At 42.3% G+C, this 15,520-nt stretch overlaps 1 protein-coding gene across 1 annotated transcript; it reads right to left on the bottom strand.

Moving 5' to 3' along the window:
* Nucleotides 1-1,249: 1,249 nt before the first annotated feature.
* LOC116518349 (putative lysosomal acid lipase/cholesteryl ester hydrolase) lies at nt 1,250-14,813 on the bottom strand. Its single transcript, XM_032231683.1, has 8 exons — nt 14,709-14,813; nt 13,487-13,604; nt 12,422-12,620; nt 10,205-10,314; nt 9,115-9,254; nt 6,211-6,282; nt 3,072-3,137; nt 1,250-1,483 (listed from the first exon to the last, which is right to left on the bottom strand). Exons 1-8 carry the CDS (start codon nt 14,811-14,813, stop codon nt 1,250-1,252), a joined length of 1,044 nt encoding a protein of 347 aa, XP_032087574.1.
* Between the last annotated feature and the right edge of the window lie 707 nt (nt 14,814-15,520).

The raw sequence follows: 15,520 nt of genomic DNA, 5'->3' as shown, positions 1-15,520 counted from the left end.
TAGCTCTCTGTTTGTTAGATGCTGGGATGATCCCATCTGAGTGTTTTGGAAGCTGGCTGTTAGAAAGTGCTGTGAGCTATTGTAAGTTTTGCTATCAAACTTTGAGTACTGAACTGATTATATGATACTGGACTATGTTATTTGGATTATCCTTTAACTGAAAGACGTTGATGACTGACTGTCTTATCCGTGTATGACTTGGACTGTTTGATGGACTCTGATACCTCTATTTCCACGAAAGTAAAAACCTATTTAAACTGCAGTGTCTCTGTATGCTGGTTTGTGTGTTCTCCAACACAACTCTCACAACGCTTCTCTGAACGCACTCGCTCTCCCAACGGGGAGCTTACCTAACAATATTCATGGTGAATGAGTGGTGCGGTGGCTTAGAGGTGAAACTCTCATCTCAAAATCAGGAAGCGGTGAGTTCGATCCTTGGAAGAGGCAGACATTTTTTTTCTCTGGGAAAAATGAGAATATATCTGCTGAACAAAACTCTGCACTGGTGACAGGAAGGGCATCTGGCCAGTAAACACTTAGCTCCATTCAGTTACCCAGACTCCAGCCCACAACGGATTATGCGGTCATTAAAAGAGGATGATGTTCATGGTTGAATAAATCTGGGGAAGGGGAATGAGGAAAAAAGGCAATTGCTGTGACAGAGAATGCAACATTTTTTAATCATCCAAATCTGTATTGCAGAGGCAGATGCAAATATAGAGCAACCTACTGGTTTACACCGTGATCCGACAAAAGGGCGAATGACAAAACCACGCCCGACTAAACCGCGTTGCTGACATCATCAATGCGGCGACAACAGCCAGGGCGGAGAAAGAAGGGTGCTTTAAATAGCACGTTGAAAGCAAGCCGATTTAACTTAAGGTAAGGGTTAGGTTTAGGGTTAGGTTTAGGGTTAGCTTTAGGGTTAGGGTAAGGGTTAGGGTTAGGTTAAGGATTAGGGTTAGGGTTAGGGTTAGGGTTAGGTTAAGGGTTAGGGTTAGGGTTAGGGTTAGGGTTAGGGTTAGGGTTAGGGTTAGGGTTAGGGTTAGGTTTAGGATTAGGTTAGGGTTAGGTTTAGGGTTAGGTTTAGGATTAGGTTTAGGGTTAGGTTTAGGGTTAGGGGTTAAGTTTAGGTTTAGGGTTTACAGCGTGCTTCTTTCTCTGCGCTGTTGTCGCCCTGTTGATGACGTCAGCGACGCGGTTTAGTCGGGCGTGGTTTTGTCGTTCGCCCTTTTGTCGGTGAACCGGTTTATCCAGACCTCTCCATCACTTGAAGTATTTCGAAGAACATGCGTTGGGGAGCATTGAGTCCCCAGACGAAATCCCAATGACTCCAGTCTGACCACGAGCGATGGTAAACCAGGTTAACAATACCAGGGAGTAAGAGCTCTACATCTTTTGGGTCTGCAAGCGTGTCTTGTCCCCCAGACCACACTGCCGTCAGCACCGACATGCCTTCTATTTGATATGAAGGAGGAACGCTCTAGAAAGGAAAACAAGGGAATCCCAATATTGATAATTGTAATACAGTGTGAAAACTGAGTCGCAATCGCAGGCTTCTGGAATGAGTTACATTTTTCATATGGATCGGATGTTAATCGTCATTTAAATGGTAGGATGGGGATGAGAGGAGAGAAAGAAGATGAGATAGAAAAGATTGTTTTCTTTACACTTTCGTTGCTATTTCCATTGTTTGTCATTGCTATCTTTCATGCCCAATGGAGGAATTCATACAGCGGTGTAATCCTCTGAAATATGCTAACGGTTTGGTGAGTCTGCTACCAAGTGCATGCTTTGTGTGCCTGGGGCGCATCCGTGCAGGTAGGTAGAACAGTGAGGGAGGGAATCTGCTGTGCCACGCGATTTAGATTACCTAGAAAGCAGGAAATCCAACTATTCTAGCTTATATAAATCGTGCATCACAGCTGATTGTCACCCAGTTGATCATTGGAAATACCGGTTCGCCTGAACCGTTAGCAGTTTTTACTACTGGTTCGGACAAACTGATCTGAACTAATAGCATTTCACCCCTGATTTCATAGTATGTCCTTCTTTTAAAAAAACTATGATAGTATCACTATCATAGCGCAGTGGTTAGAGTGCAGTACTGCAGGCCACTTCAGCTGACTGCTAGTCTGCAGTTCGGCGGTTCAAATCTCACCGGCTCAAAGGTTGACTCAGCCTTCCATCCTTCCGAGGTGGGTGAAATGAGGACCCAGACTGTGGGGGAGATATGCTGATACGCTTAGAGAGGGCTGAAAGCCCTATGAAGCGGTATATAAGTCTAACTGCTATTGCTATTGCTATCACAGCTGGTTATATACATTCAAAGCTGTATTTGTGCATTCTTTTTAATAGAGCAATAATAGGAATGGACACAGTGGAAATATTTCCCTAAGAATGAAAACATAAATCAAAATCACAATCAAAATATCTTTACCTAAACAAAGCACCTTTATATAAAAAAGTTCCTTTACATGATCAAATAATCTTTCTTTTTTTAAAAAAAATGAGTATAGCTATGTCAAAACTAAAAACTATATCCATGGTATTGGTATAGGAGTTTTTAATTAATATAGTTGAGGTTTATTATAATGCAGATTCTTGACATAATATTCTCATTATTTCATATTTATTTTCCAAAAGCTTTCTGAAGTCGTATTCCTTTTAGGATCTTTGGCCTGCCACACTTTCTATTATTTTACTATGCTGTTTCATTAGTTGGGTAATTGGGAGGGGGAATAGTAAGGAGTAGAATGTGTTGTTGTCAAAATAAAACATTCCTTTCTAGAAGCCCAAGGTCATTCTTTGTCTCTGCACCTGACTGGAAGTGGATGGGTGGATAATGCCAGCGTGGCAATGGAAGATTGGACCATGTGATGGACTTGTGGCTGTGGGGCAAGATCATGAACTTTCAACTGGATGGAAACCCCAGAAAGTTTTCAGATTCGGGTTTTCCACAGATGTGCCAACATGTCTCTCTCAATAAATTGGAAGTTTGAGGAAAGTTCTGCCTTGGACTCTGATTTAATTTTGGATGATATTTGGAACACGGACACTTTCCCTCTTACCTGTTTATATATCCCCTGATTTTTGTCCCCATAATCAAACCAGCGGAACAATCCTGTAGTCAGCATCTATCAAAGGCATCAGAGAAAGCATTATATACTATATACAGTATATCCCAGGGATGAAATCTCTCTTTTTTTGCCACCGGTTCTTTGGGCGTGGCTTGGTGGGGAGGGGGGGTCATGTGACCATGTGGGCATGGCCAACCTTTTTCCACTTTCTAAAGCATTTTTTACTACTGATTCTGGCAAATAGGTAGTAAAAAATGCTTTAAAAAGTGGGGGAGGGGAGATTTCATGACAATCAGCTGTGCTGCTCAATCATTGGAACTTTTTTGGGGTCATTTTTTAAAGCATTGCTTACTACTGTTTAACAGCCGAGGCGGCACAATGGTTAGAGTGCAGTACTGCAGGCCACTTCAGCTGACTGCTAGCTGCAGTTCGGCGGTTCTAATCTCACCGGCTCAGGGTTGACTCAGCCTTCCATCCTTCCGAGGTGGGTGAAATGAGGACCTAGACTGTGGGGGCGATATGCTGACTCTGTAAACCACTTAGAGAGGGCTGAAAGCCCTATGAAGCGGTATATAAGTCTAACTGCTATTGCTATTGCTACTTATTCGCTGGAACCGGTAGTAAAAAAAATGCTTTAAAAAGTGGGTGGGGGAAGGTTCCAATGATCGAGAAGCACAGCGGAGTGTCCTCCCCCCCCACTTTTTAAAGCTGTTTTTTTTACTACTGGTTTGGGCAAACCTTAACATTTTTTGCTGTCGGTTCTAGAGAACTGGTCAGAACTGGTAGCATTTCACCCCTGGTATATTCCCATTTCTGTGATTATAATCACAGCAAGTCGAAAGAACCAGAACTAAACCTGTAAAAGGAAGAAATAGAAACAAATACGATAATATATATTGTAATATTGGGACTGGGATCAAAAAAACTGCTATTTCTCATTTGCGATTTGGGAAACCTCAAAGGGAAAGGGAAACGTGTTTCATCTAAAACAATAAAATTTCAACAAAATGTTTATTGAAATCTAGAGAAGCTGTTGAGCACTTGGGAAGAGGAAAAAAGATTTCTTCTTTTGAAAAAGAACTCTCAGCTTGGCCTTGTCAGTGCCGACTGGCAACTACACGGAGGAGAGCCTTTTCAGTTGTAGCTCCGACCCTTTGGAACGATCTCCCCGTGGAGATTCGTACCCTCACCACCGTCCAGGCCTTCCACACAGCCCTTAAGACCTGGCTAGCCCGTCAGGCCTGGGGACAAAGATAATTGCCCCCACCCGAATGATGAATGAATGTTGCTTATTATTTTACTTCTATGTATTGTGTGTGTGTATTGTTTGTTTACCCCCTCCCCTCATTTTATGTAAGCCGCCCTGAGTCCCCTCAGGGAAAAGGGCGGCCTATAAGTATTAATAAATACTCAAATACTCAAATACTTGGTAAACAGAGCTACATTTTAAATACTTCAAGTTGAAGAACTATAGAAAGTTAGCACCTACCCCTATCCTAGAAGAATAAAATACTTTGAGAAATATTTAAAAAAGGCAGAATATTATATTTCCCTGGATGAGAAATTGAGAAACATGTTTTTAAGAGAGAGAAAGCAGCTCCCACTCTTCTTAATAGCCCTCAGCAGATGTCAGCACTTAAGAAACAGTTTATTGAAATAAGCCAAGTATCTAGGTCACTCTATTCATAGGCAAAAAAATGTCTTCAGCAAGGTTTGAACAAAGGTAGGATTAGCCCTCAGCCACAATAGGAATTGCCTAACACCCTTTCAGAACACAAACACCTTCATTGCACCATCTCAGTTGCACAATCCCCAGCAAACTTCAACCAAACTTAGCTCAGACAAACATCACCTCTACATGGCCCCATGGGAGTCTGACAACAGCCAATAGAACACATGCTCTTGCACAGGAACAGGAAGCTCAAGTTCACAGCTCAAGGGAAGATATTAAAAACCCCAACTCTCAATTTCATGGGGCCAGCTGCCCAGAGTCACATGTGGTTCTGCTTTATCATTAAACCATCTTTCCAATAAGCCTCCATGTTTCCAGGGTGTTTCTCCTGGCTTGGAACGGAACCGGATGGATATTTCTTCCAATAGAACCCTTGTAGGGCAAATATAACATTTAAGTGAACAATGCAGACTTAATATTCCTTAATATAATAAACTTTCAAAGTCTGGTGCTCTTCTGGGACATTGGACCATGAATCTCATAAATCTCTGAATAATATTTGTAGAGTAGCACATCCAGAAAATAAGAGGTTAGGATAGGCAACCTAGAGAATCCTGGAAACGCTAGTGGGTGCACCTCGGTACACCCACGTTACACCTATCCTCCGCGAGCTGCACCGGCTGCCTATTGGTCTCCGGATACACTTCAAGGTGCTAGTCGTCACTTATAAAGCCCTTCATGGTATTGGACCTGGGTACTTGAGAGACCGCCTGCTGCCAATTACCTACCAAAGACCCAGCAGATCCCACAGATTAGGCCTCCTTCGGATTCCATCTACCGGCCAATGTCGATTGGCGACCACCCGGAGGAGGGCCTTCTCTGTGGCTGCTCCGGCCCTTTGGAACAAACTCCCCGCAGAGATCCGGACCCTCACCTCCCTTCAGGCTTTCCGCAAAGCCGTTAAAACCTGGCTGTTCCGGCAGGCCTGGGGTGGATGAGTTCCCTTCCCCACTCGAACTGTGTGACTGTTGATTGTTTTTAAATTTTCTCTGTATCCTGTTTGCTGTTTGTATTACCCCCCCCCTCCCCTGGGTTTGTTAGCCGCCCTGAGTCCCTCCGGGAATAGGGTGGCATATAAATGAAATAAACCTAACCTATAAACCTAATATTCCTTAATATGATAAACTTTCAAAGTCTGGTGCTCTTCTGGGACATTGGACCATGAATCTCATAAATCTCTGAATAATATTTGTAGGCTAGCACATCCAGAAAATAAGAGGTTGGGATAGGCAACCTGAGTCCGCTTTGGGGAAAAGGGCGGCATAGAAATATAATAAATTCAACCTAGAGAATCCTGGAAATTATTGCTATCAGCATTAGAGCAAAATGACACATCTCAGGAGACCTTGATGGTTAAAGTGGCATATAATTTAACTAAAGTTATTGAAGACATTATACCTGTTGCCAGTGTAAGAGGTTCTTAACTGATGTTGTTTCTGGATAGTGCGCTGCATATACATCCATTCGGCTCTGTAGAGATTTGAAAAAGACAGTAGATTTTTTTTTTAAAAAAAGAAATCGGACAACTGGGGAAAAGAAACGTTTCCTTGCATTGCTCATTTTTGAAAGAAGATGTAGCATCCTACTTTTAGCAGAGGAGACTAATAGGTTTGGTCATCACCTGAAATAGGATTACCTTAGGTAATCCTCATGTTATGATGGCAATTTGTACTGAGAACCCTGTTAGTAAGAGTGATATCACGTGACTGTGCCACAGAAACACAGAAGCTCACTTTAGAACTGGATAAAACTCAGTCAAAGGTCCTCTTTGGTCTTACAATCAACAATGAAACCCTTCCTGATTGCCTATCTGTTTTGGTGTCCAAAGTAAGAAAGTGTATCTAGGTAAGATTCCAGATTAGGATTCACTTTACCTGGAATGCTAAAATCCTGACTAAAAGTGTTTCAGCTTTGAAATTATTTGTGGCTTTCCAAGGGCCAGAAATCATCTAAATGTTGTTGCAAAGGAATAAATAAAGAATGCAACTTTCTAGAATTTTAGCTACTGTTTTCATTGACCAGAAAGATTTCATTTACAACTCTCCTAAAAGACTTTGTTAGTCACATTCTCTCATAATTGCCTCATAAAATGACCATTTCCTGGCTGAATGCAAGACTAGGGAAATATTTATAAAATGCACAGTGCAATCCCTTCCCCTCTCGAATCGTGTGGCTATTGGTTGTTTTAAATGCCCTGTACTTTTTGTTGTAGTTTTTGTGTTTCCCTTCCCCTCCTTGGGTTTGTGCGCCGCCCTGAGTCCCGCTGGGAATAGGGGGGCATATAAATAAAATGAACCTCGAACCTCGAACCTAATACAATCCTATATCCTGGCTGTTATAAACTGTGGTGGTCTTTAACTGAAACACCTCACTTCTCAGCCATTTCAGCTAGCAGTTCAAAAGCTGGACTAGTTAAAATAGGACCTATTCTAGAAATGTCAAAAACTGGGTAAATTAGTCCTACTGGAAATTAAGTAGCCTTAAGTAGAAATTAAGTAGCTTAAGAAATGCAGGACTGAGCCAGATTGAGAAGTTTCAGAATGGCCTATTCTGAGCTTCCCATCTCTCTTATCATCATACCCAAATTGCACATTGTAGCCAAAATACTGAAATACTAAAGTTACTTTGGGGGTTATATTCGTTGTTGTTGTTGTTGTTGTTGTTGTTGTTGTTGTTGTTGTTGTTAGTTGCAAAGTCGTGTCCAACCCATCACAACCCCATGGACAATATTCCTCCAGACCTTCCTGTGCTCTGCCATCCTCTGGAGTCCATTTAAGCTCACGTCTACTGTTTCAGTGACTCCATCCAGCCACCTCATTCTCTGTTGTTCCATTCTTCTTTTGCCCTCAATCTTTCCCATCATTAGGCTCTTCCCCTGTGAGTCCTTCCTTCTCATTAGGTGGCCAAAGTCTTTGAGTTTCCTCTTCAGGATCTGGCCTTCTAAAGAGCTTCAGGGTTGATCTCCTCTAAGACTGACCAGTTTGATCACCTTGCAGTCCAAGGGACTCGCAGGAGTCTTCTCCAGCACCAGGGTTCCAAGATCTCAGTCCTTTGGTGCGCAGCCTTTCTTATATTCTATAAGGCAGTTTATTGATAGAATGAAATCTATGAGCCATCTGATTAATGTGAATACACATCCATCGATGGATGGGTTCCTCTGTGGGGCCTACAGAGATTATATATGTTGCCTTTTTCCTACAATATTCCCATTCTAAAAAAAAATCGTCCCCCTCCCCAAGTTAATGCTTCCATCCTTTGAGAGCATTGATGATGAAACCTTTGTAAAATTTAGAGAACCAAGACCAATAAAATATTTTACAAGAAGACTTAGTTACCATGTTTAGATTTGTTGGATTGTAAGTGTCCGGGAAAAAAATGAACTTTGGACATAATGTATGCATAAATTCAATTGTGCACAATTTCTTTATGAAGTCTCTCAAAGTCTTCCCGTCAACCATAAATTCTTTATCACCAAATATTTTCTGTAAAAATAAGAAATAGATTAACTATCAATGATGATGATGATGATGATAATGATAATTATATTTAAGGCATGCTAAGCTCATCTGGCTCCTACTGAGTTTTGAGCCAGCAACATTTGACTTACGCAAAAATTACATTGATTGTATATTGCAACAATTCTGCTATTGCAACATGTAATTGCAAATAAGAACTAGGTCAATGTAGCAGTGGACTGGGAGTAGCAGACGTGAATTTTAGCCCTTCATGAAGCATGGAGGCCAGCTTTTTCTCAACCATAGACTCAAAAGTTGAAAACATCTGGAAGGAAGATCTCCCTTCCTTCCTTCTTTCCCTCAAAACGACACTATACAGCACTGCACACCAAGACAACTAGACACAAGAATAGTTTTTTTTCCCCAAACACCATCACTCTGCTAAACAAATGATTCCCTCGCCACTGTCAAACCATTCACTAAGGCTGCATTACTATTACTATTAGTCTTCTCATCGTTCCTATCACCCATCTCCTCCCACTTAGGACCGTAACCTTGTTGCTTGCATCCTTATGATTTATATTGATATTGTTTCCTGATTGCTTATTTATACCTTGTGACTATCATTAAGTGTTGTACCTTATGATTCTTGACAAATGTATCTTGTCTTTTTATGTACACTGAGAGCATAGGCACCAAAGACAAATTCCTTGTGTGTCCAATCACACTTGGCCAATAAAGAATTCTATTCTATTCTATTTGATTTTATATTTCTTGTGATAGTTTTCCCAGAAATCAGTAAATCAACCATTCATCTTTAAAAAAAAAAAGATCAATGAATTAATACCTTGAATGAATGTTGAGGAAATTGGGACACAAATCTCAATACAGTATTCGGGACATGCTTAACATAGACCACAGGAGCTAAGGCAAAAAACATTTTGACTTTTTGAGACAGCTCTGGCATGGCTGAAAACGCTATGAAGCCTAAGAGAAAAAAATAAGAAAAAATAAGTTATTTGAAGCAGGGATGTCAAGCTCAATTTCCCTGAGGGTTTGATCTCTGGAGCCTGGGGTGGGCGTGGCCAGGGGTGGGCATGGCCAGCTCAATGTCACTCATGCGTGACCTGTCAAAACCGCGCTCGACTAAACCGCGCCCGATTAAACCGTGTCGTTGACATCATCAACAGGGTGACAACAGCCATTGCGGAGAAAGAAGGGCGCTTTAAATAGAGCTTTGAAAGCAAGCTGATTCAACTTAAGGTAAGGGTTAGGTTTAGGGTTAGGTTAAGGGTTAGGTTTAGGGTTAGGTTAAGGGTTAGGTTTAGGGTTAGGTTAAGGGTTAGGTTAAGGGTTAGGTTTAGGGTTAGGTTAAGGGTTAGGTTTAGGGTTAGGTTTAGGATTAGGTTTAGGGGGTTTAGGTTTAGGTTTAGGGGTTAATTTTAGGTTTAGGGTTTACAGCGTGCTTCTGTCTCTGCGCTGTTGTCGCCCTGTTGATGATGTCAGCGACACGATTAGTCAGGCGCGGTTTAGTCGAGCATGGTTTTGTGGGTGAACCCACTCATGTTGGGAACACCTGTGGTGGCCTGAGTGCTCTGCCAACGATTACGGGCTCCCGAACTCCGTTTTCAGCTACCAGAACCTCATGCAACCCTCTGCCAGTGAAAATGGAGCTGAGAGAGAGAGAGAGAGAGACAGAGAGACAGAGAGACAGAGAGACAGAGAGACAGAGAGACAGAGAGACAGAGAGAGACTGGATTTTTTTCCCCATGCTATTTTTAAATGATACCAAATAAGATTGTAGATGTAGCTTCTGCTTCTTGTGATAATATGCAAGAACTTTTACATTAGCACCACGAGGGTGGGAGGGTGGGAGGGAGAAGGAGAAAAATGGAAATAAAAGAGAGAAAGAGAAAAGGTTTTTCATTTTATCATACCAATCGTACTGCCTTGAGAATGACCAATGTAGTATAATTGTTTCTGTTTGGTTTTCTTCAAAATAAAATTTATTGTTGCTGGAAGATCATACATGGCCATTTCATGGAAACTGAAATGAAATATTAAAAACTAATTGTTAATAAATAAGTACAGAAATTTCACTTACAGCATTTTCAAACATTTCAGTAAAAGCTGCTCTCTACCCCAACTCTCCAAGCCAGTCCAGGAGGAAACCATAACTGAAAGTATCAAAAGCCACTGAGAGATTAAGGAGCATAAACCTAACCCAACTCTTTCTCGGGTTATCAACAAGCGTGACAAATGCTCTCTGTTAGTGAGTTACAGGATCACACTTACTTTAGACAATCATACAACTTTTTGCCTTAAGACCTCAACTGGTCTCAAAGAGCCGAGGTGGCGCAGTGGTTGGCCAAACTGGTAGTGGTTTTTTGGTCTGGGTCACTGCCTGTTCTGCGACCTAGTTCGCTGTTCCCTGCTGCCATTGCTGGCAGAGCCGAGGTGGCGCAGTGGTTAGGGTGCAGTACTGCAGGTCACTTCAGCTGACTGTTATCTGCAGTTCGGCGGTTCAAATCTCACCGGCTCAGGGTTGACTCAGCCTTCCATCCTTCCGAGGTGGGTGAAATGAGGACCCGGACTGTGGGGGCGAGATGCTGACTCTGTAAACCGCTTAGAGAGGGCTGAAAGCCCTATGAAGTGGTATATAAGTCTAACTGCTATTGCTATTGCTAACTGGAGTTGGTCAATCGGAGTCCAACCTACAGTTATCTATCATATAGCAAGACTATTTCTCGCAGTGGACCTGGAGATGATCTTTCAGCCCTAGCAAAGACCAGGTCACTCTAAATAGGGTCATTAGGCAGCTACAAGCAGAAGCAAAAAAGGGCAAAAGAGAAGAGCATTTCACCGGCCTTATTGCCATGATGTAGTCCCTAATCTGGATTGTTACTTGTGTTCAATGGGATTCACGCTTTTTTTTTCCAATAGCACTTCAAGAAACTTTGCACACACTTCATTTTCAAAAAGCAATGTACATAAGAGCCGCGGTGGCAGAGTGGTTAGAGTGCAGTACTGCAGGCTGCTTCTGCTGATCAGCAGCTGCCAGAGGTTTGGCAGATTGAATCTCACCAGGTCCAAGATGAACTCAGCCTTCCATCCTTCCGAGGTGGGTAAAATGAGGGCCCAGATTGTTGGGGGCCATATGCTAACTATAAACTGCTTAGAGAAAGGTGTAAAGCACTGTGAAGCGGTATATAAATCTAAGTACTATTGCTATTCCAGGATCAATAGCAAAAGCAATAGCAGTTAGACTTATATACCGCTTCATAGGGCTTTCAGCCCTCTCTAAGCGGTTTACAGAGTCAGCATATCACCCCCACAGTCCGGGTCCTCATTTCACTCACCTCAGAAGGATGGAAGGCTGACTCAACCTTGAGCCGGTGAGATTAGAACCACCGAACTGCAGATAACAGTCAGCTGAAGTGGCCTGCAGTACTGCACCCTAACCACTGCGCCACCTCGGCTCAATCTTTGAGTTGGGGAGACAGTTTGAGTTAGTGGGTAAGGTACCAGGCCAGAAACAAAGAGATTGTGAATTTTATTCCTGCCTTAGGCGTGAAAGCTGGATGAGTGACGTTGATCCAGTGCCAGGGGTGGGTTTCTCGCCCCGTTCCAACCACTGCTCCTGGAGGATCGTGCAGGCGCTGTATGCATCCTGCGCATGCGTGGAAGCGCAGAACTCGTCAAAACCGGGTAAGGAGCGCGGGTGCACGGGTGGGCCCTTCGCCGTTCCTGGAAGTTACTTACTTCCGGGTTCGCCGACCAACCGGTTCGCAGGGACCGCCGCGAATCGGTTGAAACCCACCCCTGATCCAGTAACTTTCTTTTAGTCCAACTCAGGGCTCCCTAAACGTCACTACTGAGCCCAGAGACTTTCAGAACCGGGCCACAGAAGTGGTGGGTAAGCGCACACATGCACTCCATTTGCACAAATGTCAACAGAGCTGCATGCCGTGAGAACACAGAACCATTCTCTCCCCCCGCACCGCCACCACCAGTCCACAAAGCTGAAAAGTTTGGTGAACTCTGGCCCAACGCACCTCACAGGGGGAAATAGGACATGCTATTAACTGACATGCTAGCATGTTGTTAATATAGCTCAATAGGGGAATACTGTTTCAAGCTATGACTCAAACTACCTGAAATTCCAGAATTCCTCTTGATCCACTGAGAGCGACTGGTGCTTCTGAGATAAGGTTGTTCCTCTGCTGTTTCCCAGCCAAACATCATAGCCTGCATCCGCAAGTATAAAACCAAGGCTGTTGTTGGCCATGTTCTCCACCCAGTGCCTGCCTTCTCCCAACAAGCCATGTTGCAAAAAGGCAACAGGCTTTCCATCTGTAAGATTTGTGGGTTATATTTAAAAATAAAAACAAAACGTTACCGAGTAGAATTTTTAAGCCATGACAACAAAACGTTTTAAACCAACCTTCCTAAACATTCATAATATTGTAGTATTTATAATTAATAACTTTCATCATTTTCGGTCACCTATTATTGTATTCTAGACAACATTATACAGACAAATATCCAAACTCCTGCCGATTACCTCTCTCAGACCAATTAGATCGCACAGGTTAGGTCTCCTCCGGATTCCATCTGCCAGCCAATGTCGGCTGGCGACCCCCCTGGGGAGAGCCTTCTCTGTTGCAGCTCCGGCCCTCTGGAACGAGCTCCCTGTTGAGATCCGGACCCTTACTACCCTCCCGGCCTTCCGCAAAGCCACCAAGTCCTGGCTGTTCCAGCAGGCGGGGGGGAGCTGAGAAGCATCTACCTCCATAGAAATTGTGAATGTTGGTTTTGTTTTTAATATGTTGTCTTTGTCTTGTTTCCCCCTTTCCCTTGTCTTTTGTGAGCTGCCCGGAGTCCTCCAGGAGTGGGCGGCATACAAGACAAATAAATAAATAAATAAATAAATAAATAAATAAATAAATAAATAAATAAATAAATAAATAAATAAACAAACAAACAAACTGCATGAATCTCTGAACACAGATTGCAAGAGAATCTTATTTTCTAGTATTATCCAGTAGGTACATATAATAATATGTTTTGGGATCTAGATGTTTTTTGAAGTAGACTCCAGTTTAACATGTTAAATCTTGAAAACGTACATTCATCCTTCTGCCTTGGCATGGCTATTAAACATATGATATCAGCTTAATATATTCAACATTGACTTTGACATTTAAAAAAATGAATACCTATGACTGCAATGTTTTTTCTTCCCCTGGGAATTCTGTTTATTGTTAGATAATAACCATCCTCTGTCAAGACTTCATACTCTTCATTTGGGTACCCGTGGTAGGAAATCATCTGACCCTGAGAGAAAAAAACAATTAACTCTCACATAAGATTGAATATTTTTTTCTAAAGCTAAAACCAAGCATCAGCTAGTAGATCATGTACAATGTTAATGTTTAATGTTAATGTTTAATAAATTTATATGCCGCTCAATCCCGAAGGACTCCGGGATCTCTCTTCCTCTCTTCCCCCTCTCCCTCCACCCTCTTCTCTCTCTCTCTCTCTCTCTCTCTCTCTCACACACACACACACACACACACACACACACACCACATACAACGACAAAGAGATTGAAAAGGGCAGACTCTACTAAGAACAGATCTGGATTTCTATTTGCCGGGGAAGGAATTCTGCTGTTTTCTGTTAAAATTAGGAATGCTGATAGTGATCCTTAACAATATGTAAATATGTGTGTAGATGTAGTCTTAATGATGATATAATTTTTCCTGTATCAGTAACCTTGATTGCAGTGGACTAGTTAACTAGGAATTCTGATCAGTGTGATATCAACATTACACAAAGTCTTACCGTGTTTCCCCGAAAATAAGACAAGATATTGTTTTCTTTTAACCCCCAAAATAAGCAGTTGGCCTTATTTTCAGGGATGTTTTATTATTTTTGAGGTGCAGAAGATGGCAATCATGGTAATCTCATAGCTGCTGCTGTGTTGCAATATTTTTGAGGAGGGTTGGTTTTTGGAGGAGGGCTTATTTAATGCATGTGCTCAAAAGCCTGATTGGGGATTATCTGGGGAAGTCTTATTTTTGGGGAAACAGGATAGTTCTTTGGAGAAGACTCAAATACTGGGAAAGCTGGAAAGAAAGGAAAGAAGAAGAAGATCAACAATAGGGCAGATAAACTCAATTACAATGGTAATGAGTGCACCATTGGAAAACCTGAAGGACCAGTTAGGGACAGATCATCATGGAGAAAATGTGGCTGCTAAATATTAACATTGATTTGATGGCACACAATCAATCAATTGCTATCAATATATTTGGAGGTTGGAAAAGAATGGTGTCGATTTTGCCATAAGGGAAAGAACAAGTGGTCACGCTTAGGTGTATGGTTCAGACCCCCCTCCCACTTCATTATTTATAAAATATAAATCGTGTGACTTACGACGGTCATATAAGCTTCAGGATTCACAACAAGTTTTTGTCCCAGAAATTCTTCGTAGCCTGCCAATCCTCGTATTAGATATGCTAATACAATAAAACTCCACATTTTCTTTCTCTTTTTTTCCCCCAGAGGTAAAAGAGAAACAGAAGAAATGAATCTTAAAAAATCAATACAGTTGACAAAATACATGCATTCATTTAAATCCTGACTGTAATTGTGAAGACACTGATGATTATGGATGGATGGGTTCCACCACAAAACCGCGTTCGACTAAAGGGCGCTCGACGAAACCGCGTAGCTGACGTCATCACAGTGCGACAACAGCGCGGAAAAAAAAGCACGCTGTAAACGCTAAACCTAAAATTAACCCCTAAACCTAAACCTAACCCCCCTAAACCTAATCCTAAACCTAACCCTAAACCTAACCCTTAACCTAACCCTAACCCTAACCCTAACCCTTAACCTAACGCTAAACCTAATCCTAACCCTTAACCTAACCCTAACCCTAACCCTAACCCTAACCCTAACCCTAACCCTAACCCTTAACCTAACCCTAAACCTAATCCTAACCCTTAACCTAACCCTAAACCTAACCCTAAACCTAACCCTAAACCTAACCCTAAACCTAACCCTAAACCTAACCCTAAACCTAACCCTTACCTTAACTGGAATCGGCTTGCTTTCAAAGCGCTATTTAAAGCGCCCTTCTTTCTCCGCGCTCGCTGTTGTCGCCCTGTTGATGACATCAGCGACGCAGTTTAATCGGGCGCGCTTTAGTTGAGCGCGGTTTTGTCGTGCCGCAGGATGGATGA

The sequence above is a fragment of the Thamnophis elegans genome, chromosome 15 (assembly GCF_009769535.1).
Source record: "Thamnophis elegans isolate rThaEle1 chromosome 15, rThaEle1.pri, whole genome shotgun sequence".
NCBI lineage: Eukaryota > Metazoa > Chordata > Lepidosauria > Squamata > Colubridae > Thamnophis > Thamnophis elegans.
This window is presented reverse-complemented; position numbering and strand designations above follow the sequence as displayed.